This window comes from Perissodus microlepis, chromosome 18 (assembly GCF_051167445.1).
Source record: "Perissodus microlepis isolate ML-2025 ecotype Zambia chromosome 18, ASM5116744v1, whole genome shotgun sequence".
In the NCBI taxonomy this organism is placed as follows: domain Eukaryota; kingdom Metazoa; phylum Chordata; class Actinopteri; order Cichliformes; family Cichlidae; genus Perissodus; species Perissodus microlepis.
The window spans coordinates 14,742,209-14,768,400 of record NC_140478.1 but is presented as its reverse complement, the minus strand read 5'-3'; the positions used below and the strand labels follow the sequence as shown (position 1 = coordinate 14,768,400).

The following is a 26,192-nucleotide window of genomic DNA, read 5'->3' as shown; positions in this document are numbered from 1 at the left end:
AGAGAGGCTGAGCTAGAATAAGGTCTCAGCAGGTCCTGTGCGTAAGCAGGGAGACTGGTCACTGCAGAAATTCCAAGACCTACATTTTTGTTTTAATTCTTAACCCACATCAGTGTATTGCTCATGTTTTGGTGTAGAGGCTTTTTTAACATTGCAGGAGTTTGAAACTCCGGCCCTGCTGGTATTTGTTTTCTTATAATTCTATTAACTTAAAAAGGCAGAGTAAAAATCTTACAACTGCAGTCTTCAGCGTTCCCGTGAACCGCACATCAAACACATTTCTGCACACTGAATAATACAGAACAAAATATACTTTTCTCAGATTGCATAAAAATCTCACATCCCACACTCAGAAAATCCACCTCCCAAATGCTCCCACTGACCCATTAACTGCTCTGGACAATAAACACGAGATCCCACAGATTTTTACACGTGTCTGTTCTTAACAACTCTAATCACAAAGAACTAAATAAAGCAGTTCTGGCCTCAGGGTTTAGGGATGTTCAATGAACCGTGAAGTCCTGCATTGTTACATTAGTGCTCAGCAAGGGAAGAAAGTAAGATGCTGCACCGCTTGAACACATGGTGTATGCTTCATTTGACTCTTACAAGACTCTCAAGCATAGCTCGAAATTTGTGATATGCTTGTAGGTCGTAGAGTGGAAGTGAGTGCGTATGTATGCAAGCGGGGCATGCACTGCAACGGCAAACATAAGACAGCGAGGGAAGCAAGTGAAATGTTTTACTAGACATGCACAGTTAAGCAAAGCATGCCTGTTGTATCTATCATTCACCCTAAAGTGGATTTTCTTCAACTAATTAAAGTCGCAGCAACTCAGTCTTCTTGATTCCCATTCAGAATCTACCTCTCTCTCTCTCTCTCCCTCTCTCTCTCCGATTGTGTGGCGCCATAGTGAAAAACACTGCAGTTCTGAGCCAGTCAGTGAGAGCCAGGAGCCTATACACACAGTCTCTCTTCCTCATTCAGTTACTGGCTCACTCTCTCTACTCTAATCACGCGCTGCTGCTCGCCTCCTCACTGCATCTGTCCTCTTCTCCCTGAAGTGAGAAACCATGCATCCTCCTTTCTCCTCCTCCTCCTCCTCCTCTCTGCTCGTCCATTGCTGTTCCAGGGTCCCTTTATCACACAGAGTCCACTTGCTGCAAAGCCGGGGACCATAAAAGCTCTGCTACTTGCTCGAGGACTTTGGAGACGGGACAAGGCTGTTTGCCGGGTCTGAGGACATCTGTGGGAAATGCCGCTTCAGCTGGGATGCAGATCTTTCTGGGACCCCCGCTCAGCACGTAACAGCGCTTGATCGCTCTCAAAGTTACAGGAGAAGGAGCATCAATCAAGACTCTCATCCGGCTCTGTCCTTGTTTCTCACAGAGCGCCGGCAACTCGCTGCGTGTAAGAGCACTTGTGTAAATGAAGATTTGGTTCACGTGTGGAAGCAAATGCCAGAAATGCTTGTGCATGTGCAGCATTTATTCGCGAGCATTTGCGTTTCTGTGAAAGCATGACCTTATTTTTAAGATGTGTGACAGGAGTGAGACACTGTCTGTGAGCATGCGTGTGTGTGCGTGTGTGTGTGTGTGTGTGTGTGTGTGTGTGTTGCTGAGCACCCGATGTGGTGGTGCAGTGTTACTCTCCTCACACCAGGTGTTTGACTAGAAGGCTTAGCTGTGGTTGGAGAGCAAGGTGGACTCCAGAGACACCCACAAGTCCTGGTCGCCTGACAAAACCTTGAGCACACCAACAACAACATAAATTAAAGAATTAAAAAAATGAAGGGTTAAAGGCTGAGTAACCAGAAAAGAAGAGCCAAAAGTTGAGGTGGAATGGAAGATATAGACAGAGAGATGAGGGAACAGCGCAGAGAGAAAGAGATAAATGTGACAGAAATGTAAGAAAAAAACTTGTGCTCATTCTTTGCCTCGCCATGACAAAGCAGCTCAGACATGTGAGGAGGAGGCGTTAAACTGAAGAAAGCAGCACAAGAAGAAATTACAAGGTCTCACAGGTTTTTTTTGTCAGATCAGTCTTTTTTCTGGTTTTAGCAGTATATTTTTTTTCTCCTTTAGTCAAGTGCTCATCTTAAACAGACAGCTCTACAAGCAACTCATGTCCTTGTTCTTCATCCTTCTCCCTCCATCTCCATCCTCTCCCATCTTTTCAGGTGGAGCCAGACCAGCTCAGGATCTCAGCGCCTCACACACACACACACACACAGACTGACCGGGACCGCCGCTGATATGCCTGAGCTTCACGTAGCATAACTTTGAGAAAATTCTCTCAAAAGAGATGGAATAAAGCCGTGCATCACTTCCTACTGCCATCTCCATATGAGAATCAGCGGCCGGAATTGGCACGGACCTTTGATTTTCAACTTCACATAAGCTTAGTTCTGCAGACTAGAAATAAAAAAAGACTCTTAAGCACTTTAAAGACTAAAACAGAGCAGCTCTAGCGGCCTTTGCCTCGAGCCATGCAGGTGTCCTTTGCATGTACAGATCACGGGCTCAAGGCCCCTCGAAATGGCGAGCACAGCAAGCAGAACGCAACGAGCCCCAACACAGCCAGCCAGGCACGTGCCCGGTTCCGCACAGTGGCCCTAATAGCTCGCAGCCTGGGGTCCTTCACCCACCGCTACCACCACAGCCTCAAGGAGTCGACGGCAAAGCTCACCGGCATGAAGTACCGGTACGTAAACTTGAGGAGATGAAGGCTGTGTGGAGAGAAGAGAGTGAGGAAGAAAGAGGAGCTCTGCTTATAGTTAGTTTACTCCTCTCCCCTCTTTTCCCAGTTTCCCAGTGTGTGGTGTGAAAAGCTCTCATAATTTTCACTGTGAGGAAAAAGAAACGAATTTGAAAGAAAACACAAGATAATAAGGTGGAAAAAAGAGAAGAAGGGAAAAAATGAAGATATGTGAGCGGTGACAGGTGATGAGTGGGATGTTGTGTGTGTGTGTGTGTGTGTGTGTGTGTGTGTGTGTGTGTGTGTGTGTGTGTGTGTGTGTGTGTGTCAAGAAAGAAAGACAGAAAAGTACAGACGTGTTTTTTTTCCAAGTATGCAAATTTATTGGCATCCTTAAATTTATTGGCACCTTAATCCACAGTTATTAGCGCAGCAATCTACGATCTGGGACAGTTTATGCTGTTGGCTTTGCTTTGAGCTCCAGACGTGAACATGTGAATTTAAGTGGCTGCAAGTGTAATTTGAAAAGAGTGAGAGAGGAAGAGAGAAGACGGTTTAATGTAGCAGTGACTGATAAAAACGCTTTAAGATTAGGACCTTTAGTCAGACTTGAACGTTATATTAAAAGCATATTTTTATAACGTTGATTTTAAACGCTGACCAGATTTGACCTCTTTCTGGCACAGCTCAAATGCTAACGTTCATTACTGGTGCCCATATAGGGGACACATTCTGAGGAATTAATACTTATCATATAATGAGACGACCAAAAACTATGCACAGAAAACCCTGCTGACACAAAGACATCACCATACTAATATAATGAAAATTAGATGATTCGTAAGAACATAACCAGCATGCGAATCATCACACCGGTGATCTCGGCGCAGAGAAATCCTAATAGTAGAACTGTTATGAAGTTGCAGGCACTTGTGCACAAGAATTTATGCTCTAAAAAAAGAAACGCAACAGGATACGTCATGATAAATTGGAGTATGAGGCCTCTAGTATAAAAAGAAGAAAAAGAAGCAGTATTGATAGTAGTGGGAGAAGCAAAAGCCAAACTAATGTGCATGAAAATATTCTAAAATAGGTGTCTGGCATTATGGTAAAGTGCACTCAGTATAGTCAGATAAACAGACTATTCAGTGCATCGAAATCACATCCAGTTTTTGTAATTAAAGTCTGGCTTTAATACTTTGTCAATGCCACGCGGAGCTCTCAATAAGTGGCCGCAACCTTACAGTACATTCTGGAAAGTGTGACAGTAGCTGAGCAGTGACGGGCGGTAGAGCTCTCCATGTGCGTCTGTGTGGGAGTTGTAACAAGGCTGGGCCAAGTAAACAATGCGCTCTTATCTCAGCGAGTGGGCTCTTAACCCAGACCACGGGAGCAAAATCGCAGCTTTCACCTCACACCGTTAACTCGCTGGAGAGGGTGACATCACCATTCGCAGTGTCGAGATCAAGAGAGACGGAGAGGATGGTGAAAGAAAAGAAAGGAAAAACAAAAAGACGTAGAATGAAGAAGAATTAGGAGGCTGAATGAAAAAGCAAATTAGGGCACGCAGGTCAGTTCAGACAAAAAAAGGCAATTAGCAGAATCTGGGCAGATTGGCTGCTGAGCAGCTAACTGTGATAAGTGTCTGCTTGTCATACAATCTCATCTCGTTTCCATAACAACATCGTAATGGCCATTTTCAATCTGCTCTCGGTGCTAAACAAGTCTTCATTGTGAGAACTGGGTTCCCCGTTTGCATCATTTTTATTTATTTATTTAATCCCCCCCTATTATGCGGGTAAATTGATTTTGAAATTGTGCCGCACTTTTCAAAGTTCTCAAAATCTGATTATTACTGAAGCTTTTTGTGAAAACAGCTGGAGTGCTTTCATAGTAAAGCTTGCTCCAAGCCCTCAGCAAATCCCCTGTTTTCACCACAGAGAAACAAATATTGGATGAAAACTCTTATCAGTCACGTCCCCTCTTTGCTCCCTGTTTGTCTGATATTTTCTGCTCCTCCATCTTTCAGGCTGCCTTTCTCCTTCCAAACATTCGACCCAAAGCTGTTCAGTTAGAAACTCGTATTGCTTCGGACGCCATCTGACAGGGAATCTCTTTCTCTTGAAGTGAAGCCAAGTCCAAGTACTAAATCTGTGTACAACAAATTCTTTGAAGTTTTTCTCTGTGTGATAACAAATCACACTGAGACTTTGTGCGATTGTGGGTGTATGCGTTCACGCATTGCATTATATATCCTTGAGTGTATGGGCATTTGATGCCATTGAGGCTCCACACTGGGAACATCTGAAGGCGTATAGCAAGTGAAAGCAGGAGAAGTAGTGCATAGAGCAAGCAGGCATAAACTAATAATACCACCACCCCCAGCATTTTAGTTGTTATGGTAATCCAAATATAGTGGAGTTCTAATTGTAGGGTCCCTGGTTGCAACCTTTCAGTGCTGCCTAATCTCTTCCTCCTCTTAAAATAATACGCAAAGCCACAAAAAGCGTATAAAACTGGCCCAAAATTTGGGGCTGTAACAAAATGTGACGTCGTTGTCAGCTTCACAAGTTGTGCACATTATATCTGGTCGCTGGTAGGGAGCCCCTGGTTGCTGGGATTGTAGTACATAACGGTCATTAGGCAGCGAGGCCTTTTGACAGTTCAGGAGGTTTGGGGAAGGTTCCGCTTGGTTGGTTCGGAGCTGCGCTGCAGATGGGCATGCAAAAAAAAAACCTTCTGTTGGTTTCTTTGGATGCAAGCTTATCAGCGGGCAGCAGAGAGAGAGGCCTCCTGTGCTGTGCATACATCTGCGCGTTGACTGCGTGAGTAATGCACGAGGCAGCCGTACAAAAGAAGGTTTTTTTTCTTGTGCACACAGAATAGCCAGAAAATGTGGTTCATACTGGTCATTTTAAGGTACTCTTGTTTTGTTTTGTTGCACTCTCACATGAGGGAATGAAAAATTTGGAAGGAAACTGTAAGAGAGTTTCTTCCCATTTGTCCGAGTGCAGCAAACTCTGAGTGATTCTGATTCTTTCCGTCTAGTGTGCCTCGAGCCTTTTGAGGCCCTCGATTCAATAAGCCGACAGGCGATCAGACCTTACAGAAAAAACAAATAGGGTTAAATTAGGTTTGTTAAAAAGTACCATTTCTCCAGGGGCACCTTAATCATTAACATCTAAGGAGTATGGACGTCGTTTGTTCAGGTCGTATCAGGGTGAAGCTTAAAAATCTGTGATGGCTCATATTTTATTTTGTAGTCACAGAGCCAGCAGGGGCTGTCTTGTTGCCATATTTCAATCTGCTCAGTCAAGGACATTCCAGATTAAGCAAGAAACCTGCAGAAACCTATAACTGCATGTGGTTCTTCCAAGTGCTCCGGCTCACTCCCACAGTCCATAGACATGCAGGTTAGGTTAACTGGCAGTTCTCAACTGGCCACAGATAATAGGTAAATTGAGTGTTTTAAGTTTATAGAATAAAGTGCTGTGAATGCACTGTTAATATGTAATTTGTAGTAAAGAGGTTTGAATGGTCGGTAAAACTAGAAAAGCAGTATATTAATGTGAGTACAAGATCTCGAGTGCTTGGAAGGAGGGAACTGGACTCATCCAAGAGGCTTCTTCAGTTCTAAAACAACTGAAGTAGAGCGCAAGGTTATTGCCCCTAGTAGAACCATCCCTTTGGAGGTGGTCCTCCTATTAATCACGTGAGTCACCACATGACCCAAAGTGTGAAAAAAGGCATTTGTCATTAACAGCATGGGGGCCAATACATAGACTCACCCCACTATCATGAGAGCTATTGAGGTCACGTGTGTGAATCTGGGGCTGAAGACTGCATGTATGCCTGATTTAGACTTCTGTGTGAGGCTCTGTAGAATCTACGTAATCGACATAAGTGCCTGACGTTGTTGCCAGCATTTGTGCAGGTATATGGGATATAGCAAATATCAAAAATTAAAACTCATATTGGCATATCAATACTTAATTTCTTTCTTTTTTAATTTGTCAGAAGGTTCAACAAACACTCATTTAAAAAAACAAAACAGAATTTTTTCACAATTTAATTCACAGTTCAGGCTTTAAAGGTTAATTACCCTGTGGTCATGCCCTGATGTGTTGCATGCTGTGCTAGCCAACAGAGCCTAATAAACTTTTTTCCCTCCTGCTCTTTCTTATGATCAGTTTTTGTCAAAGACAAATATATTTTTCCCTCAAATTTTTCCACTTCTTTGCACATTCCTTCACATCCATCTAGAAATTTGCTAACATTTCTGAGCCCTTATAGTGATGCTATGATTGTTATTTCCTATACAGAGATAATGATCGTTATTCTCTGATTGATATATTTGAAAACTGCAGTGGAAAAAGTAGCCAGATATGCACAGGATTCTTTCTTTCTCGAGTTTTGACACTCACTGCTGGAGCCCATTGCGAGCTAAATCTTTACCTTGTTCCTAACCACATCAACACTTGAAAGAAAACACATATCCACAACAAAATGACTGAAATTTTTACAAAACTTAACAACAACAATGTATTCACAAATAATATCTCTATGCAAAATTTCCTGCATTTTTACCACAAGTTGTTGGAGCATAAAGTGCAGTTTTCTGTCATTACGGATCCACAAAATACCCTTGCTTGCTTTGTTACCTCCTCCTGTGTGCATACGACCGTGAACCTTGATGATCTGTGTGTGACGTGCGCAGGTGCGTTTGCGCCTTGCATGCCTTCACACACGTCTGCACTCACGCAGCCGATCGTGCTGCTTTTGCACTTGGCAGTTTGTTTTCACTCTCCAACTTGTTGTTTTTCGCCACAAATCAAAAGTCTTCATCGACCTTCAGCGAAAACAAACACTTCATGTTGCAACACCACTTACTCCAGTGCTTGTCTCAACCGTTTTGCAATGATGTGTAGATTTAATAATGTGAGCCAGGGTGTTGCACAACAGGAGCCCTGTAGCATGGAGCTCCACTCTGCCCAAAGACCAAACAAGCCCCCGAGGATAAGTACCACACAATCTCTCAGTTTAAAAAGCTAGGGAGTTTGCAGGGACTCGCTGCATTTTAATTAAAGGTCACAGCCGAGATGGCTTTCTGTAAGCACAGTGATTTTATTAAAGTGTTGCCTTGCAATGAAAACAATATTATCCTTTTCTCCTTAATAGCCTCTGTAATCACAAAGGGGAAGCAAAAACAGAAAGAAAGCAGTGCTGCATGTGTCTAAATGCAGCACGTGCACACTGCAGCAATGCTCGCTGGCAGAGCCGAGTACATCTTCACTCTCGCCCAAAAAAACCCCACCTATTAATCTCACAAAATGCTTTGAGATCAAAATATTTACACGTCTATGTTCAAATTTAAGCAAAGGAAAGAAAGCTTGCATGCAGCATGTGCTGTATTGAAACCACAGCCAGCCAGGTTTTTCTAGTTATCATGCAGATATAATTCCCATGTTGCCTAACTCTCTAAAATCCACACCATACTGAATCAACCACTTCAGATCTGCCCACATGTTTTTCAATACAGGGTCAACAGCTTCAGTCATGTGCCCCTTCCTAAAATAGCTACTTTGTGTGAGATCCTCTACCCATCAGTCACTTGAGAGGCGTTTAAATTAACGAATAACAATCAAATGTAACAATGCAGGCTTCTAAAATCATGTTTGTGTGAGTCTGATTGCAAGGCACGGAAAACGGAAAGAACCAACGCAATGTCGACACTGTCGGCCCTGTGGAAAAAACGAAGCAGGAAGTCGTGTCCAGACTCTGGCCTCTTTATTACGCACACAATCGCAAACTCACACACGAGCACACACACCACACAAGCCCCTGTAGGGAGCTGGCTGTCATTTCCCATTTCCCATTCTGTGTCATATAGAATGCGTTATCTGTAGAGGGCGTTTGATCTGCTTAGACTCGGGGCTTGGACTTGCAACTGCAAGCTCAAGTCTGTTGCTCGTGTCTCTTTTTGTCTCCTCGTAGCTCCCCGTCTCCTTATCATCTCCATTCATCACCTTCATCAGTGTTTTTTTTTTTTCTTCCATGCAACTCTGCTGCATTTTTTTCCCTCCACACTTAATCTATTCACTTTTCGCCCCAAGCAAAAAGTGCATGATTTTATTTCCCTTGTTGTCCCGTTCACACAGAGTGGGGTTTTGATATATCCAGCATATGACCCGACTTTTTCCCCTGTGCAGAATTTTACAGATGGCACAGAAAGCAGTGGAAGCCATGGAAATGGGTGTTGTCTAATCCCCATCAACCCCCATCAAGGTTGGCTCGCGTGGGCTTGCTTATTCTGCATTAATCCCCTGCCAGTGAGGAAGTTTATCCATTTACCCAAAACCTTGACAGTGTTTGTTGACAGTTATTGATTTGAACAATCCAATGTTGTTAAGAAAAAATGTATGTGACTTGAGAACCAAATGAGTGTTTCACCCTTCTACAGTAGGCCATTCCTCAAAATGCTTCAGCTCAATAAAAAGCATAATATATCACACAGATGTTGATATATTTTTTCTTTGGCTAGAGATCTACTAAGAATAGAAAGGGCTACATACAGTAGGAGCTCACCGGATGCTCATAAGTGGTGACAGGTTTGTGTTGAGGGGGCGTCATCATATGACTCATTTGTCATTTTACTTCAAGGCTTCTTTTGGGGACCAATCAAGCATGAGGGGCCACTCTCGCTGCCTCGCAAATTTGTTTATGTGCAACTTGTGTTCAGACAAGCTGCTCTCTCTTTTGCATGTTTATGTTACCATCTACTAGATTATATGTAAAATACAAAGCTGTATATTGTCTATTTTTAGTTTGCAAAGGCCATGCTGTAAATCTCCTGAGTCATTAGGCTCTTTGGAAGGTGCTGGCATCTACATCTGAGGCATGGACAGTTCTATTTCTGCTCTGTAGCAGGTTGTGTGGTTAATAAACCGTGTTTTCCAGCGCGCTGCTGCTGCTGCTTCCTGACGTCTTGACCACAACACTGCTAACTAGAAAGCAGTAGCAAGGCAGCTTCTCCAGCTGCTGAACATCATTTTCTTTTGTTTGTTTGTGGGGTTTTTACTTTCTGATTAAGGCGGACTGTGTGAATTCAAAGTAGCATGCAAACGTTTCACATTGAGCTGCTGGAGGAACTCCAGATATGAAGTTAGCGTTTTGTTCAAGGACAGCCAGCTTTATTTGGGAATGGAATGTGCCTGCCAGCTTGTTTATAGTGGGGAGAGTATGCACGAATGATTCACTGCAAACATGAAAACATTATAAACGAAGATCCAAGGCAGATGTAGCCACAATTTGAAGCAGGTCCAAGCATTAGGTTGACACTTTAGCCAGAATTAATGGCAATAAATGTGCCAATGCACATTCCTTAACATCAAGTGAGGTTTGTCCTCGATTGCCCCCCCCCCCCCTTTCCCCAAGCCGACCAAACACACACAGAGTAAGTTAGTAACACACTTCTAAGCTAGTCCAGCCCTTCCCCCACACTTTCATGGATCATAGATCCCACTCCATAATACATCAGAGAGATGGAGGATACAATATGCAAACTCCTCCACCATATGAGAAATAAGAATGCATCCCACGATTTGTGACAGCAGTGAGATCTGTCTCCTGGTTGTCTCCTGTCAAGCAGTTATGGCACATAAATTACTCAATACGTCACTGAATTCACATATCGTCTTGTATACATGTAAACACTTTCATTTATATGTTTTACCCTTTGATCTTGGCAGCCGGGTCGAACTACTGACTCGATGACTGATGCTTCGCCATGCTGGACACCTAATTGAATTGGCTAAGGGCGCAGTTAGACAGCGCAGGCTCGAATTAGCCCGCCTTCATCTAGACAGGCACAGGCCATTAGTTGTCAGGCACAAGAAAACGACTGCTGGCATTTTTTACAGCCTCATTTGTTGTAATGAGTAAATGCCTGCAAAACAAGAACAGAAGGCACAATCCCCAGACCATAATTGGAGGTACTTTCTGTTCCTATTTTCACTTTTTCCCCCATCTCAGAATAAAGTGGTTTTGTGTATGTGCCCTTGATAATTCTGTCAAAAGACAACGACTCAATTTCACGACCTTCATGTAATTTCCCTTTGTAGGGTTTTCAATCCCCTTGTCACAGTTTTCTTTCACCAGCAGTGTACATCCATCACAGTGTGCAGAGACACCTGTGGCGTCTGGGGCGGAGAACATTCTGCTCTTGCAGTCGTCGTCTGCGTTAAGCAATTAAATGCTCGCACCACATGAGTTCCCCTCACAGTTGGACTTGAAATGGTGCAGATTATAAAACTAAATGTGAAGTGCTGAATTGAGACTCCGAGTGAAGTGTGGTAAGAAGCCTGATGTCTTAGTTTATCTTCCATGCTGATAATGAGAGTTGAAAGTGCCTTATTACAGTGCTAGAAATCAGCTGGATGTAATAGAACTGTTATCGAGGAGAAACTTTATTAGATACACCTTGGTAGTTTTGTGTTGAACCGGCTTTTGCCTTCAGAATTGTCTTAATTCTTTGTGGTATAGATGGAACAAGGTGCTGGAAACAATCCTCGGACATTTTGGTCCATGTTGACATGATAGCGACACACAGTTTCTGCAGATTTGTCAGCTGGACATCCATGACGTGAATCCCCAGTTCTACTAAAACTTAAAGGTGCCTTATTGGATTAAGGCCATCTGAGCACAGTAAACTCCTTGTCAAGTTTTAAAAAAGCAGTCTGAGATAATGTGGTGTGCTATGCTGCTGGAAGCAACCATCAAAAGATGGGTACACTGTGGTCATAAAGAGATGGATATAGTTAGCAACAATGCTCAGGGAGGCTGTTTATACTAAGGGGTCCAAAGTGTGCCAAGAAAATGTCCCCAACACACCAGGTGGTACACTCCAGCAGCCTGAACAGCTGATAGAAAGCAGGATGGATCCATGCTTTCATGTTGTTTACAGCAAATACCATCTGAATGTCACATCGGAAATTGAGACTCATCAGACCGGGCACTGTTTTTCTAATCTTCTGTTTTCTAGTTTTGATGAGCCCATGAGAACTCTCACCTCCGTTTCCTGTTCATAGCTGACAGAAGTGAGTCAGCTAAGAACCTCTGCTGCTGTAGCCCATCTGTTCAATGTGTCATGCATTCAGAGATGGTCTTTTGAGTACCTACCCTTGCATACATATCAGTTCAAATGAGTTTGGCCATTGTCCTAAGACCTGATCATTAATGCATTTTCAGCTGGAGAACTTCTGCTTATTGGGTATTTTCTCTCTTTCAGACCATTCTCTGTAAACTCTAGAGATGGTTGTGTGCGAAAATCTCAACAGATCAGAACTAAGTCACGAACAAGTGTCTTAAATCAGATTTCTGCTCAGTTTGAACTTCAGCAGGTTGTATTGACTATGCCTAAATGAGCCGCCGTGACTGGCTGATAAGATAATATCAATAATGATCAGATAAGAAGGTGAACTTAAGGAAGTGGCTGTTGAGCGTATTACTGGATCACATACAACTGTACAAGGTTCATAGGTGCTAGATTACTTAAGACAAAAGAAGGGTCACATTAGGCCGCATTAGGGAATGCAGATATGTCAGCTTCCCTGTTTTAAAGCGAACAAAGACGCCTCCACTTCTAGAAAATAAAATAAAAGTAAAAGGCCGGAGGTCTTAGAGGACTAAGGTGCCCCCTGAAATCTTGCAAAAGAAGACACTGCGTTTCAAATTAGAGGGGAGATGCAAAGGGCAACACTTGTCAAAAAGCGTCACAGTGAAAACAATATTTTTTTTATTTATCAGTGAAATATATTTCACGGTCCTCGAGGGCCTCCCTGTTCCTTCAGAGAACTGAAGCTCTGTATTGAGTAAATAAATCAACTGTCCTCCAACTGTAATCTCTCAATTATGATTCATGATCACCTGAGATAAAGGTGATTATCAGTTTAGGTGAATCTCCTCTTGATCCAGCATAACACACCACACACTGCTGTTATCAAACCCTGCATTCTCAAATTCCTGCTCTATACTCTAAGTGCCCTAATTGCTGCATGTTATTTCATTTCAGCCTCTCGCCATGATTTGGAAGCCACACTGATTCTGTCCTTGTTTATGCAGAAATATTTGGTTCATGAACTACAGGGGCACATTCGACTGATGACATTTTAAGTCTAAATAAATAGTTTTCTTAATCGTGTTATTTCTTCATAGGAACCTGGGGAAATCTGGGCTGCGTGTCTCCTGTCTGGGGCTCGGTGAGTACAACTAATTAGCATTAGTAAATAATAAAAATCATATGAATCAAAGTGTAAGCGTGCCTCGGCGTGTAGAGAGAGAACATAAGAGCTAAGCTGAAGGGGACAGGTATTTTTTTCTTTCTTTTTATTTAATTCATTCATATAGTTTCACCCGTTTCTAAACCTCATGCATCTTTTATATGTACGGAAAGTCACGAGAGACAACAGAAAGCTGTTTGCAGAGCATTTTTCCTGTTAATATTTAATCAATAGCACTGGTTTCAGCAAACAAGTCGCTCAATTATCACATATATCCAACGCACACCACAAGGTAAATACTCTCATTTTGACTCATCTTGATAGGACTGTGTTCGTGCGTTAATGCTTATTGTGTGTGGGACAAGTTCCTTGAAAGGGGGACAAAGCGAAGGAGCGGTGCTGCCCAGGCCCAGCACACAAACTGTAAATGATTAAGCTAATCATAGTGATTTTTTACTTGTAGATTAAGCCACACCACAGCGAGAAGGAGGGAGGAGTAGTGAAGAGAATGAACATTCATCAGCTAAAGGGAATTCGTTTCCCTTCTTTATATCGGCAAGCCTGAGCTACACAGCAGTGCCCTTGAGCAAAACATTGATTCCTCGCTGCACCAGTTTTCTGCAGAGGAAAGGAACCAAAATAATATAATTTCACTGTGAGGATGAAAACACGTCATTTTAGCTTTTTTATTAGGATCAGTGGAAGTTTTGGAAATATACTTATTCACTCTCTGGAGGGTTAGACACTGAATCTAAGGAGCCTGTTATCTTAGTTTAGCACAACCACTGGCTTCATATAAGAGCTGAGCTTAGCCAGCTTGTGTTGTATTCAAAGACATACAACTGAGATGTAAACTCGCTAGGAAAGTTATGGCTGATGTCATAGATCAGTTGGGAGGTAATGCCATTTTCTCATAGACTTCTATACAATTGGACACACTTTTTCAGCAACTAGGGGTTTTGGCTGCTGTTGGCTGTTAGATTAACTGTAGGTCTAAGTATTGACGTCACTGTCCTGTACCAGAGTACATCCATCTTTTATATAGGCTCTGTGAGTACAACAGGAAACAAGGAGAATATTTAAAGTATACAGAGCATTTCAGGTCTGGGCACAGTCCCCTTTTAGATGTTCTTTCCAGTGTTTGTGCAAAGCTACATTGACCAATAGCTGGTGACACCTTCACTATACTGTAAAGACACGGGTGATAATAACCCTCTCCTCAAACTCTTGGCAACAAAATGTTTTTCCTTAATGTGTTGGATACAGACGGTCAGACTGGGCTAATCACATTTTTATGCAACAATGTAATGCATTACCGTGCTAAATATAGTAACCACACTGCAGTTATAATTATGTTGTTAGTTTACAATGGCTCTTCAATTATCTACACAAATGGTGAATAGAAAGAAAAATAATTTTTCTTCCGGCACTACAATCAGCTGACTTTTTTCGTGTACAGGGAGGAGGACAAAGGGGAACTTCTGAGAAGTGATGATATGAACATTTTTTTTTTTTATTATTTCAGAAAAGGACAAAAGGATGACGATTAAAATGCAAACTGCATTCAGGATAGAAACAACTCCATTATTATTGCTAATGCTTAATGAAGTCAGCTAATGCTAATGGTACTGCGGTTGTGTCTTTTTGCAGAGGTATTTGCCTACAAAGAGGGTTGAATGGTTAACAACTGGGGTGGAACAGGGAAGGGAGTGATAGCAGAGCTCACCAGGAATTGAAGAACTGCAAAAAAAAAACTCCATTAAAGATAAAATAAATCACTTCACCTCTTTCAATGTTAGAACTTCACTCCTCTCTGTGGCTAGCTGACAGAGCAACGCGCTAATCTACACAGACAGCATGCTAATACAAAGCTAGCGAAGAACCATGCATAGAATAAAAGATAGACTAGCTACCGTGATGTCATCCACTGCTGAGTCCAAAAACTGTACGGAAAATGTTTACAAAGGTCAAGACAGAAAGCTGTTTTGCATCAGAGTCTGCAGGACCAGAATAATTTTGCAACAAGATCTATTGCCATCTGGTGGCCTTCAGATACAATGCAGGTTTAAGGTATTTCTAAACCGGCCTTATTTCAATCCAGAAGCTATGTCTATGTTTTATATTTTCTATTTTGTGTTAAATACTACAAGAAAGATATAAAAAAAAAAAAAGTTTGTCGGATTCTAGTCCAAAGTTAACACTGTTACCTGGTAAGGCTACATGAAGTACGAAATACTGTAATAAATTACTTTTTCTGGTAGTAATTAAGTATGTAATGCGTTAAAAAGGAAAAAGAAACAACAAATCATGCGTAATACATTAATTTCTTGAGGAAAGACTACTGGTTACAGATACAGCTGCATTATTTCTTACATTACGTTCATTTATTTTATCACCTTTCCTCTATAGAAAGGAGCACTGATAATTTGTCTCAATACGGAGTGTCTGAATAACTTAGTTTTGTGGTTATGTTTTTAAAACTAACCTGCACATAACAATTTAATTGATTTTTTTTTTCTTTTTGGTCAGTGTCAGTTTAAAAAAATCAGGCTGAGCCTACACCAGCCTGGTGTTATACTTCTGACGCAGTTGGCTACAGATTTTACACCAGCTTTTCAATTATTTCTTATTAGTGGGCGATAGTGACAAGCTTTATGTGACAGGAGCAGGCAAGAGAAAACTGAGACAACAGATAAATTCTAACAATAGCTGTCTTCATCCTATACTAAAGAAGGACAGAGACTAAGAGTGTCTGTCTACAGTATAGACAAGATTACTGCACATCAGTGCAGTCCACAGATGTTTAATAGATACTGGATACTGGATTTCACAAGCAGGGTGCGGATTTTTCAGTTTTCATTGGTATAAAAGAAGCCTTTGTTCCCACTTTCACAGTTCAGGAATCTGCTTCAGGTCAGCAAAACCAAGAATTTTATGCTTAAATAAAGTTTGGGGAATTGTTCTCAGTTCATCCGCCTTAATACAACATCTATACTTATATTAATAAGTAACAAAATGTGGATGTTACATGCTGTGAAAAAGTATTTGCCCCCATTTTGATTTGTCACACTTAAATGTTTCAGATCAAAATCATCATTTATTCCAAAGATTGATGGTTTCATTTATTAAGGGAAAAATAGCTATCCAAATCCACCTGGCCCAGTGGGAAAAACTGATTACCACCCAAACCTAATAACTGGTTGTGCCACTCTTGGCAGCAAGAACTGCAATCAAGCATTTGTGATTACTGACAATGAGTCTTTCGCATTTCTGCAGAGGAACTCTTTGCAGAATTGTTTTAATTCAGCCTCACTGGAGGGTTTTCAAGCATGAACGGATTGTTCAAGGTCATGCCAAAGCATCTCACTCCGTCCTCTGACTGAAGTCTGGAAATGGGACACTTCAAAACCTTCATAATCTTATTTCTTAGACATTCAGAGGTGGACTTGCGTGTGTGTTTACTGCTCAACCCAAGCAAGCTTGAGCTTCCAGACACAACGTGATGGCCGGACATTCTCCTTCAGGATTTTCTTTTAGAGGAGGACAGAATTTATTCTGTTTCTGTTTCCATCATTTAATGCAAGTTGTCCAGCTCCTGAAGAAGCAAAGAAGCCCCAGACTGTCAAACTATGACCAACATATTTGACTGTTGGCAGGATTGTTTTTGTATGAAATGATGTATTAATTTTATGCAGATGTAATGGGGATCCAACCTTTCAAAAATGTTCAGTTTTTATCTCGTCAGTCCACAGATTATTTTCCTAAAAGTCTTAGGGGTCATCAAGTTGTTTTCACAAATGTGAGATGAGCCTTTGTGTCTTTTTTGATTAGCAGCAGTTTTCTCTTACTGCTGATCAAAAAAGGAGGACATTTCTGCACAGTCCCTCTCTTGATTGAGACAAGTGAGGCCTGCAGTTCTTTTGGTTCTTTTTTGACCTCCTGGATGAGTCGGTCTGGCCTCTGCTGGGAAGGTTCACCACTGTTCCAGATTTTCTATATTTGAGGATAATGGCTCTCGCTGTGGTTCACTGAGTCCCAAAGCCTTGGAAATGGCATAGTAACCCTTTCCAGACCAATAGATGTCAGTGAAGTGTTTATCGACTGTTTTTTGATGTGTTGTTTTTTGAGACTTTTTGCTGACTTCACTTTGTCAGTCAGGTTCTATTTAAGTGATTTTTTGATCGAACAGGTGCCACAGTAATCAGCTCTGTGATACGCCAGGTGAAAATGAACTCAGCTTTCGAAAAACATGTGGTTAATCAAAGTTATTTCATGCTCTAACAAAGTATTTATTTTTTACACTTTGCCCTTAAATAAATGAAATCACAACTTAATTGCATTTTGTATTTATCATTATATTTGTTTAATGATCTGAAACATTTCAGTGTGAAAATTACAGTGTGAAAACAAGAAAGGTGCAAATACTTTTTCATGGCACTGTAAGACAGAAAGGGCAGGCTTTGGTCAATCTAAAGATACAAATACTTGAATACGTGGCTTCTACTTTTTAACTTGTTGCATTACATCGGTTACCTTGCTTACGTTAGGTGGAAAAAATCATGATTAGATCAGGCTGTGGTATGACTCATTTCATTTACAAGTTTGAAAGCAACTATGTGCATGCAATATCATAATGAGCACACAGGTAGTTCAGTACAAAATACTTTTATTTTTTACAGTGTAAATCATCTATTAAAGTGTGCGTGTTTTTGTGTGCTTGTGTGGTGTGCTTTTAACATGCCCTGTGTGCACCAACCTTTTGCAGAAACTAATCAGAAAAAGAAATATCCAGACAAATAATCACACATGAGTCCAAGTTGACTTTTCATGTGAAAGTTTTAACTCTTTGCTTCAGGAGATATGCAGGTTTGCAGTGGATGGATGGATAGATAGGTCTGCCGTTTAATGCAAACACACACAGGAACTCCCCCCAAACCCTACAACACCTCAAGGATCCCACCTAAAAACACAGTGCATTACACGACAATGCTTGTCGCTCTTCTTTAAACTGTTTTTAAACTGCAAATCTGTACACATGGCATAATGGAGTCATTTCTCTTTTAATCTGTAGCGACATTTGTCTGTGACGGCCTTAGGGCAGAAAGCATTTTGTCATGTCTCCATGCCAAAAATGTCAAATTATTAATTAGAAGACACTATGAGTGACTTTGACATGCAAAAGGTCGTCTATGTTGTTGTTTGTTACAAATATTTTACGATGACTTTCCCCCCACAGGAACATGGGTAACATTTGGAGGTCAGATCTCTGACGAGGTAAGACTTCATGTCAGATCCATCAATCAGCTGACACACCTCCTTTTCTCAGATTAGACATATAACTTGATCATTTTTCTATTAAATATTATATCTGTTCCCAATCTGCAGCATTTTCCTTTTTAAAGAATACAGAAAAAGATATTTGGGGTATTTAGAGTAGTTAAATCAGTAGCATCAGAGTAGCTTCCGCTACGTTGTTTATTTACTCCTTAAATATGCAGTATTATTCATGCTCTATTTTAGACTCAGCTAGACCCAAATACAACAAGTAAGACCATTTACAAAAACCAATTTGTGTCCCCAATGGGAGTAATTTAGTGTAACTGGATATAAAATGGTGTGGGTGTGAGACCACAGTTATCATTCTGGTATCAATTTCCCAATATCACGGCAAGCTGCTACAGTAAGTCCCTCGTGGCTCTACCAAAGCCAAGTAATCAGATCCTATTTCTCTCACAGGATAAGCAAAAGACCTCTCCCAGTGTCCTCCTCTGGCCTTAGATGGGAGAAAATACTGAAGTGGGGACATCTTATCATTGCTTATAAAACACAAGGGCTAAGAGAGGCACAAGCAAAACAAAATAAGAGCTTGGTACAGGCAGAGGAGGTCCTCACGACTAAACTGGCCTTTCAAACGTCGTCCTCTGAATAAAGAGCAAGAGCAAGAAGTAGGTCAAAAAGTGTGGGAAATACACTGCGCAGTAAACAGCTTTAATCAACAAGCAGACTGTACAGTTTCCTGGAGGATGTGCATTTCAACAGTAAACAGACGTACACTCCTTTCTTCAGGGAATTTCCCGCCTTTTTGAAGTGTAATTTGGTTATTATTTATAGAAGTGCCTTATGCCACACTGAGCTTCATGAGGAAACTTTTCTTGCCTGTGTCAGGTGGCAGAGCAGCTGATGACTATCGCCTACGAGAGCGGGGTCAACCTCTTCGACACAGCCGAGGTCTACTCCGGGGGGAAGTGAGTGATGTCTCCCATTTGTAATCACACTTCTACTTTTGGTCCTGTTAGCTTTTTTCTTCCGCAGGACAAAAGATGTTAACAAGGTTTAGGCCCTGACCAGGAATAATGCACCTGAGGAAGCCAAAAATGAAAGGTAGCTGTGACTCTAAAGTGATTTACATAATCTTATTCAACACTGGAGGCTCCGCATTATGTTCACAGCTCAATTTACCTCGCCTGGGCATCGTCTGTGCGAATAATGCCAAGCACAGTGGAGTTTTACGGGGATGAATATTAATTTTAAAGGTCGCTGGTGAAATTCAGGCGCGCAGTACAGGAGGCATTTACCCTTTATCTTGGGCTCCTTCTGATTTTTAATCAGGCATTCATGGTGCAGATTTGTGGCAGATAACACACTTACAATGCTGCAAGAGAACTGGAAGTCTGGGATCTAATCATATTATCTCTTGTGTTTTTCTTTACAGAGCAGAGATAATCCTGGGAAACATCATCAAGAAAAAGTGCTGGAGGTAAAGTGTTGTGTCTCAACAAAGTGAAAAGAATCCAAGAATTGGTTTTTGATTGCATATGCACTGTATCGCTGAACATACAGCATGCCAAAACACAAACATCTCACAAACAGGTGTGTGTATATTAAGCACATGCCATTTAAAATTCACAGGCTTTAAATTGCTGCTATATGAGCATTCGCTCTTGTGAAAGGGTTTTCCACAAGATTTCGGAGCTTCGTTCCAGGGATTTTCAGCCATTCAAGAGCATCAGAGTTAACAGGCACTGACATGGATGATAACACCTGATTCACAGCTGGTACTTCAGTTTATCACAAAGGTCCCTCCACGTGGGAAACTGTCTTTGCATATGGAGCACTTACTTTTTGAAACATAAAAGAATTAAACAAAACTGTTGGCACCTAAAGCAACCCCCATGCATCCATTCTGGTCTACTTCTTATCCCTCATCATGGACTATAGCTTCAAGATGAGTCATTTCACCATCACTTGTCATTTTAAATCCAGATTTTACTGCGAAATTCCACGCTCATCGGCTACCGATTTGTCAGTCACAAGCTGGTAGCTAATGAGTGCCAAAATTTAGAGAATAAACTTGATGCAACCGAGACTGTAAAGTCCGCGGCAGCGTTACAGAGGTCCTGGCAGAGCACCGTTTTCCCGTAGACTTTCTACTGAGGTTTTGCAGACACAGCTTGTTGGCCATTTTGGACTTTTATGGTGACAGTGCAGGATTAAATGACTAAGGCCCCAGTCACATAGGCCTAGAAGCCTTGAGACTGGTGAGTAACCATCTGGCAACCACCTGTCATGTGGGAAAAATTTGAATTCCCCAATTGGTTGCAAAAGGAAGCTGATGGCAGCTGGTGGGAAAATGACTGCTAAAGCCCCAGTCACACAGGTCTAGGGACCAGTCAATGGCCCCAATTTTTCCCTTGTGTCCCACCTCCCTGTAATTGCCTTGGTCACTAACAGCTGCAGTCATCTACAGTTTGGATGGAAGTGACGGCCAAATACTGTCTAGCTAGTCTCTCAGCATAAAAGAGTGACACAAACAGGAAAAGTTTCATCTTTTGACACATGTTGGCTGCAGCTCTGGGCAACAATTTTTACTAAGAAGGCAAACCTTCTCCATTTCTGGAGGATTTGTTCTACCACTTGGCTAGTAATTAGCGAGATGTTTTCATAGATAAACATGAAAACATAAGCATCCTTACTGCTACTGTAAATGTCCTGATATTATCCCAATATAAGCATGTTTTGAGGTTTAGCATTTAATACCTAAATCTGCTAAAATATACCGATGAGCCAAGTGTTGTTAACTTTGTAGGAACTTAGTTGCAAACCAAAGTAGTGCAAAAAGATTAGGTAGAAAGTAATTGTTATTATTTTCTTCCTTATTCCTTCAGTTGAATTGCAGCCCCTCAGTTCTATCCTGGGACCCTTGTTGTAAATTATTTCAAATATGCTTTTAGTGGAGGTAGGCATGGTTAGCGAACCACATGAAGCAGCCTAATAATTCTGGTGTACAAAATGCACAAAATGTTTGTGTTTATCTGTTTTCAAGCTTTGTGTATTGGTGACATTAGTTAGTTCAATGTTGAGAACATGCATCCATGCCTCCCACGTTAAGTGGAAAATTTTCAAGCAACATTAATTCACTTGATATATTATATAAATCAATTCATTAAATGAAAGTGTAAACTTGACAAATTTGCTCATGTCAAATCAAAACAGATGCTGGTGAGCGTGAACTGTGACTCCACCACAGAAAACATCAGTTATATATCCTTCTTATATTTCGCTCTGCTGCATGCACCGCCGAGAGAAAACCCAGTTATGCGCATCACCCCTTTTAACTGCTCACGCCAGCTCTCTGCCCGACCTCACCTCAGCTGTGGACCTGTTTAAATTATTGATCATTCAAGCATGGCGAGTGGGTTATAGTGAGGGAGCTGTTTTGCTAGAATTCAAAGAAAAAAAGAGTCACCCTGTGGTCATTATACTCTATGACTTACTCGATGTTTGAAGTGCAGTGTAGGATGGAAGGCAGCTGACATAAATATAGTTGATTGCACTGATTTGTACACATAGGCAGATTTCATCATGCTCACATGCAGGTATGGTCATATACATATCATCTTTTTGAGAACACCTTTTTTTAATGGTCTTTTGATGCGTCTGACGGTCTTCCTGCAGGAGATCCAGCCTGGTGATCACCACAAAGCTGTACTGGGGAGGAAAGTAAGTATGTGTTCATACATATTTATCCATGTGTCCAGCAGGTGGGTTTTCTTTCTCAGACAGTCAGGCCATCTCACATACACGAGCCTATTCTTTAAAACTTTGCCTCCAGCTGCAGCGAGCGTGACACAGATGACACAGAGCGCAAGGACACAGATGTGGAGGACAAAATGACAGCATGTCTCAACCCCTTTTCCTTACTCTTCTAGCCACCCTCAGCTTTCTTGCCAAACTGCCCAAAGTCATAGCTGCTTCTGCTGTCACGCTAAAATATTCTCAGTCTGCATTAGTGGCCATCTGTATCTAAAAGTCTTCTGGCCATGGGTACATCCACATACTGTTTGACTATTCTTACACGGCTAAGAACACTAGAGCCAAGCCTCAATTGTGTAAATTTAATTAAAACTCATCCTCTCTGAATTCTGTCAAGGTATTTCAAATCTCTCCAACACAGATGGATTTAAAGAACAACTGCTTAACCCCCAGCTGAGTGAGCTACGAGACTGTCTCACAGCTCGCTTGTCAAACATCAGTTCACCCCAGGATGCCTGGATATTTGCAAGATTCATATTTCCTCTCTATTGCGTTTTTTCAGTCTTTTGCACAAAAAGTAACAATAACATAGAGGAAGGATGGCATGCTTTGTGTTTGAAGTGCGTTTATATCCCATAAGCACTCTGGAAAAACCATAGGAAACAGGGAGGAAGAAAACGAAAGTGTGAAATGAAGCAAGGCGAGAAGTAAGGCAAGTCGCGGGCATCTGAACAAAAACAAACACACTGGAGCAGAAACAGACGAGAGGAACAAAGTGGAAAAGGAAAATGCAGGGGTGGGGAAAATCTTTAAGTGCCTGAGTAAACACAAGTGAGCCTAGAGACAAGTCATTGGAAAGCAGTTAGCGCCACTGTTACCAGTGTCATTTCCAAATGAACCAGCAGCTGTTTTTAGCAAAACAACTCCCAGAAATGATGTGTGGGCTACACTACACACTTAGCAATGCATGTCTGACAATTTAGCAACCAGCTAAACATAGTGACGCATTTAATATCTATATTCCTAAACTGGGGCAGCACGGTGGTGTGGTAGTTAGTGCCACTGCACTCACAGCAAGACGGTCTTCTGTGTATAGTGCAGCGGTCCCCAACCCCCGGGCCTCGGACCAGTACCGGTCCGTGAGTCGTTTGGTACCGGGCCGCGAGAGTTGAGGCTCAGGTGTGAAATGTATAGTTTTCAGGGTTTTTATCGGTTTTCAGCGTTATTTTGTTATCGTTTTTATCGTTTACTTGGTTTTCCTGGGTCTTTTCACGTGTATTATGAATAAATTTTCTTTTTTTCGGTACCGGTACTAGTTTTATTTTGTTGTATTTATCCGCGACACCTTAAAGGCCGGTCCGTGAAAATATTGTCGGGCATGAACCGGTCCGTGGCGCAAAAAAGGTTGGGGACCGCTGGTATAGAGTGTGCATCTTCTCTCCATGTGTGCGTGGGATCTCTCCAGGCACTCTGGCTTCCTCTCACAGTCCAAAGACAAGCATGTTAGCTTCATTGGTGACTCTAAACTGGCTGTCTCTATGGGTTAGCCCTGCAATAGCTTAGCGACCTGTCCAAGGAGTAATTCGCCAACCAAACTATGACAGCTGGGATAGGCAAAAGCCCAACGGCTACTCTGAATAAGATAAGTGGAGGAAGATGGATGGATCCTTAAAAATACCAAACAATAAGTAAAAATACACAGTAAGAATATAAAGTTGAGTTTAAGCGAATGTAAAAATGCTACAGTTGTCTTAAGGGAACATGTACATATGCATCAAAAGTGCAGATTGTCTCCTTTCAGAATTGTACTAATTCTAAAATACTGATACATCCACGTGAAAGGAGCTTTATGTTATCCCGACTCACTGCAAAACTTGCAGAGCAATAGGTGGCTGCAGTGTCATAACACTGTATCATACAGTGTTATGATACAGTCTAAAGTTGAAAATGGAATAAGTGTTGCATAAACTACAAGTACTGCTATATAAATATAATACTGAGTAGTGCTGCAGTCAAAGAAAATCATAGACTGAAATCAGACATACGAGGGAAAAACTGCATGCTATCTCTAGATTACTTTGTGCGCTGATTGCAATTTACCTGCTGGCCTTATTGGTCTAAACAAGTCCTAAATAGGCACAGAAAAATCAGGTATTTGCTTCTGTGCTCAGTGAGAAGCCATGAGAAAAATCAGACGTGATCAGGACAGACACTGCAAACAAACTGCAAAGTTTGTTCTGGAGCTGCTTCAATTCGCGAGAGCTGTGAAGTAATAAAGAGTATGCGCTGACACCCCTGACATGTACTTCTTTCCCTCCTGTTGCAGAGCGGAGACAGAGAGAGGCCTCAACAGAAAACACATCATTGAAGGTAACAAGTCAATTTCCTTCCCTCTGCTTTGTCCTTCACATCACCCCACCAGTCGGAGCCCCGCTGCACTCCTCTAATCTCCCTCTTTTATCTCTTTTCCTCATCCCTCTTTGTTCCAGCCTCCGTCGCTTCTCGCCTTTTTGATATGAACACAGCTGAATTTGAAAGCCGTATTAACCAGTGGTGCATTAGGCACTCACAGATGTATTGTCTTCTTGTAATACCTCCACAGGTGTCTGTCTTGGAAACTGTTGCATCATTTAATAGTGCTGTCCAGACTGTCTCTCCTGTCAGCCCCTTTAAAAAGAGCTAGGGCCTTGATGAGACTCATAACAATAAACTTTAGCTCTCATACCCTTGGCTCGATCCACCCCGCTTCCCAAACAATTTGCCATCCGATCCACAGCGCAATGCACCTCCTGCAGTGACTCAGCTCTCTGCCACATTATTAACATTCACTGCAGCTGCAGCAACTCTCCCCCAAACGAGAAACGGGGAATGCGCTAAGAAAGGGTTGGAAGAGAAGGACAGAGAGTACAAAAGAGAAAATGGGGTGAAAGCCAACATCAGAGAGGGGAAGCATAAGCGGTATTAGCAAAGATGAATCCATTTGTCCATGTTAGGCTGCAATTGTAAGAGAAAGGTGCAGCATCCCTGCCATAAGTGGAGAGGAACATTTCATCAAAGTCTAATAAACTGACTGAGCGAAACATCTGCTGCCATCATCTTCCTCACTACAGGCTGCCACAGCAGGCCTGCCATTTGACTGGACTGAAGTGATGTTCAGGGGTGTATATGATAGGGTGTAAAAACCTAATGAGCAGCGAAAGAGAGAGCCGCAGAACATTTTCTTGCATCAATGTGACGATGCAAGAAAAATCAAGGTCTCTTTAGAGTCATCCTCACAGGAAAAAGACAGCTTCAGGATTTTATAAGGCTCTTTCACAGAAAACACAATTGAAGGCATTCTTCTATCCCAGATGCCAATACAGTAGCTTTGTTGTTCCACATCTTTTTTCCCGATCCAAAAATTGACTCCCTTCACAGCTAGTGAACTCCTGCTAATCCACGAGACAGCAGAAACCGCTCGTGATGACGGTGCAGGCTCAGATTAGGATCCGTGTAATGGGTGTTTCTGGGATTGTGGGAGTGCAAACGACAGAAGAAGGAATAAGTGACTGTGATGGTAGGAGGGAGAGTATAACTCTCAGCTGGGATTAGTGGGTGATGATGAAGCCTGTGGTACTAATCTGCCACGCACACACGCGCTTACTCAAAAGCGCGAGAGTCTTTTGCCTCGACTCCCTGTTACTCTCCTGTCGTCTTGTGCGACAGTCTCTTGTGTGCGCTTTTCTTCTTTCATCTGGTCTTCTGTGTGTGTGCGTGAGTGGAGGCCGATCTGCTCGCAATACTTTGTTGCCGTCACTTATCCTCTCCTCAGCATACAGTGTTACTCCTCTAACAAATACTGAGTGCGACCTTTCCTCTGATCCCTCGTCTTTCTGATCAGGCTCTAGGCTTTGAATTGCCAGCAGCATTTATTTATGTAACAATAAGAAAGGATTGCACAGGTGTTTTTTTTATCCAAGAGAAGGTGCCTGTGAGCTTGGTTTGACAGTGATTAACTCTGAAAATAGTTCTGAACCTTATAAATTACAATTTTGAATCAAACTGATTCCTGTTTGTGCAGTGAAAATGGTGACAGGTGCATAAAACTTACAGCTGAGTAGTTGTGACAGTAATTAAATTAGAAAATATGTACTGATTACAGCTATTCCTGTGAAGTGAGCAATGTGTTCTATAGATCTTCTATA

The 26,192-nt window shown here is 41.8% G+C and overlaps 1 protein-coding gene across 2 annotated transcripts in view; it reads left to right on the top strand.

The window, feature by feature from the left end:
- The first annotated feature begins 916 nt into the window (after positions 1 to 916).
- kcnab1b (potassium voltage-gated channel subfamily A regulatory beta subunit 1b) overlaps positions 917 to 26,192 on the top strand; it is a 35,913-nt gene continuing 10,637 nt past the window's right edge. Inside the window, exons 1-8 of one of the 2 annotated variants that reach the window (XM_084911470.1) lie at positions 917 to 1,411; positions 2,181 to 2,704; positions 12,911 to 12,954; positions 18,212 to 18,249; positions 19,141 to 19,220; positions 19,688 to 19,732; positions 21,931 to 21,975; positions 24,335 to 24,378. In XM_084911470.1, the coding sequence (XP_084767596.1) occupies positions 2,490 to 2,704; positions 12,911 to 12,954; positions 18,212 to 18,249; positions 19,141 to 19,220; positions 19,688 to 19,732; positions 21,931 to 21,975; positions 24,335 to 24,378 (511 nt within the window). In that variant the 5' untranslated portion in view covers positions 917 to 1,411; positions 2,181 to 2,489. The remainder of the gene's footprint in view (positions 1,412 to 2,180; positions 2,705 to 12,910; positions 12,955 to 18,211; positions 18,250 to 19,140; positions 19,221 to 19,687; positions 19,733 to 21,930; positions 21,976 to 24,334; positions 24,379 to 26,192) is intronic. The other variant, XM_084911471.1, reaches the window with a different exon arrangement.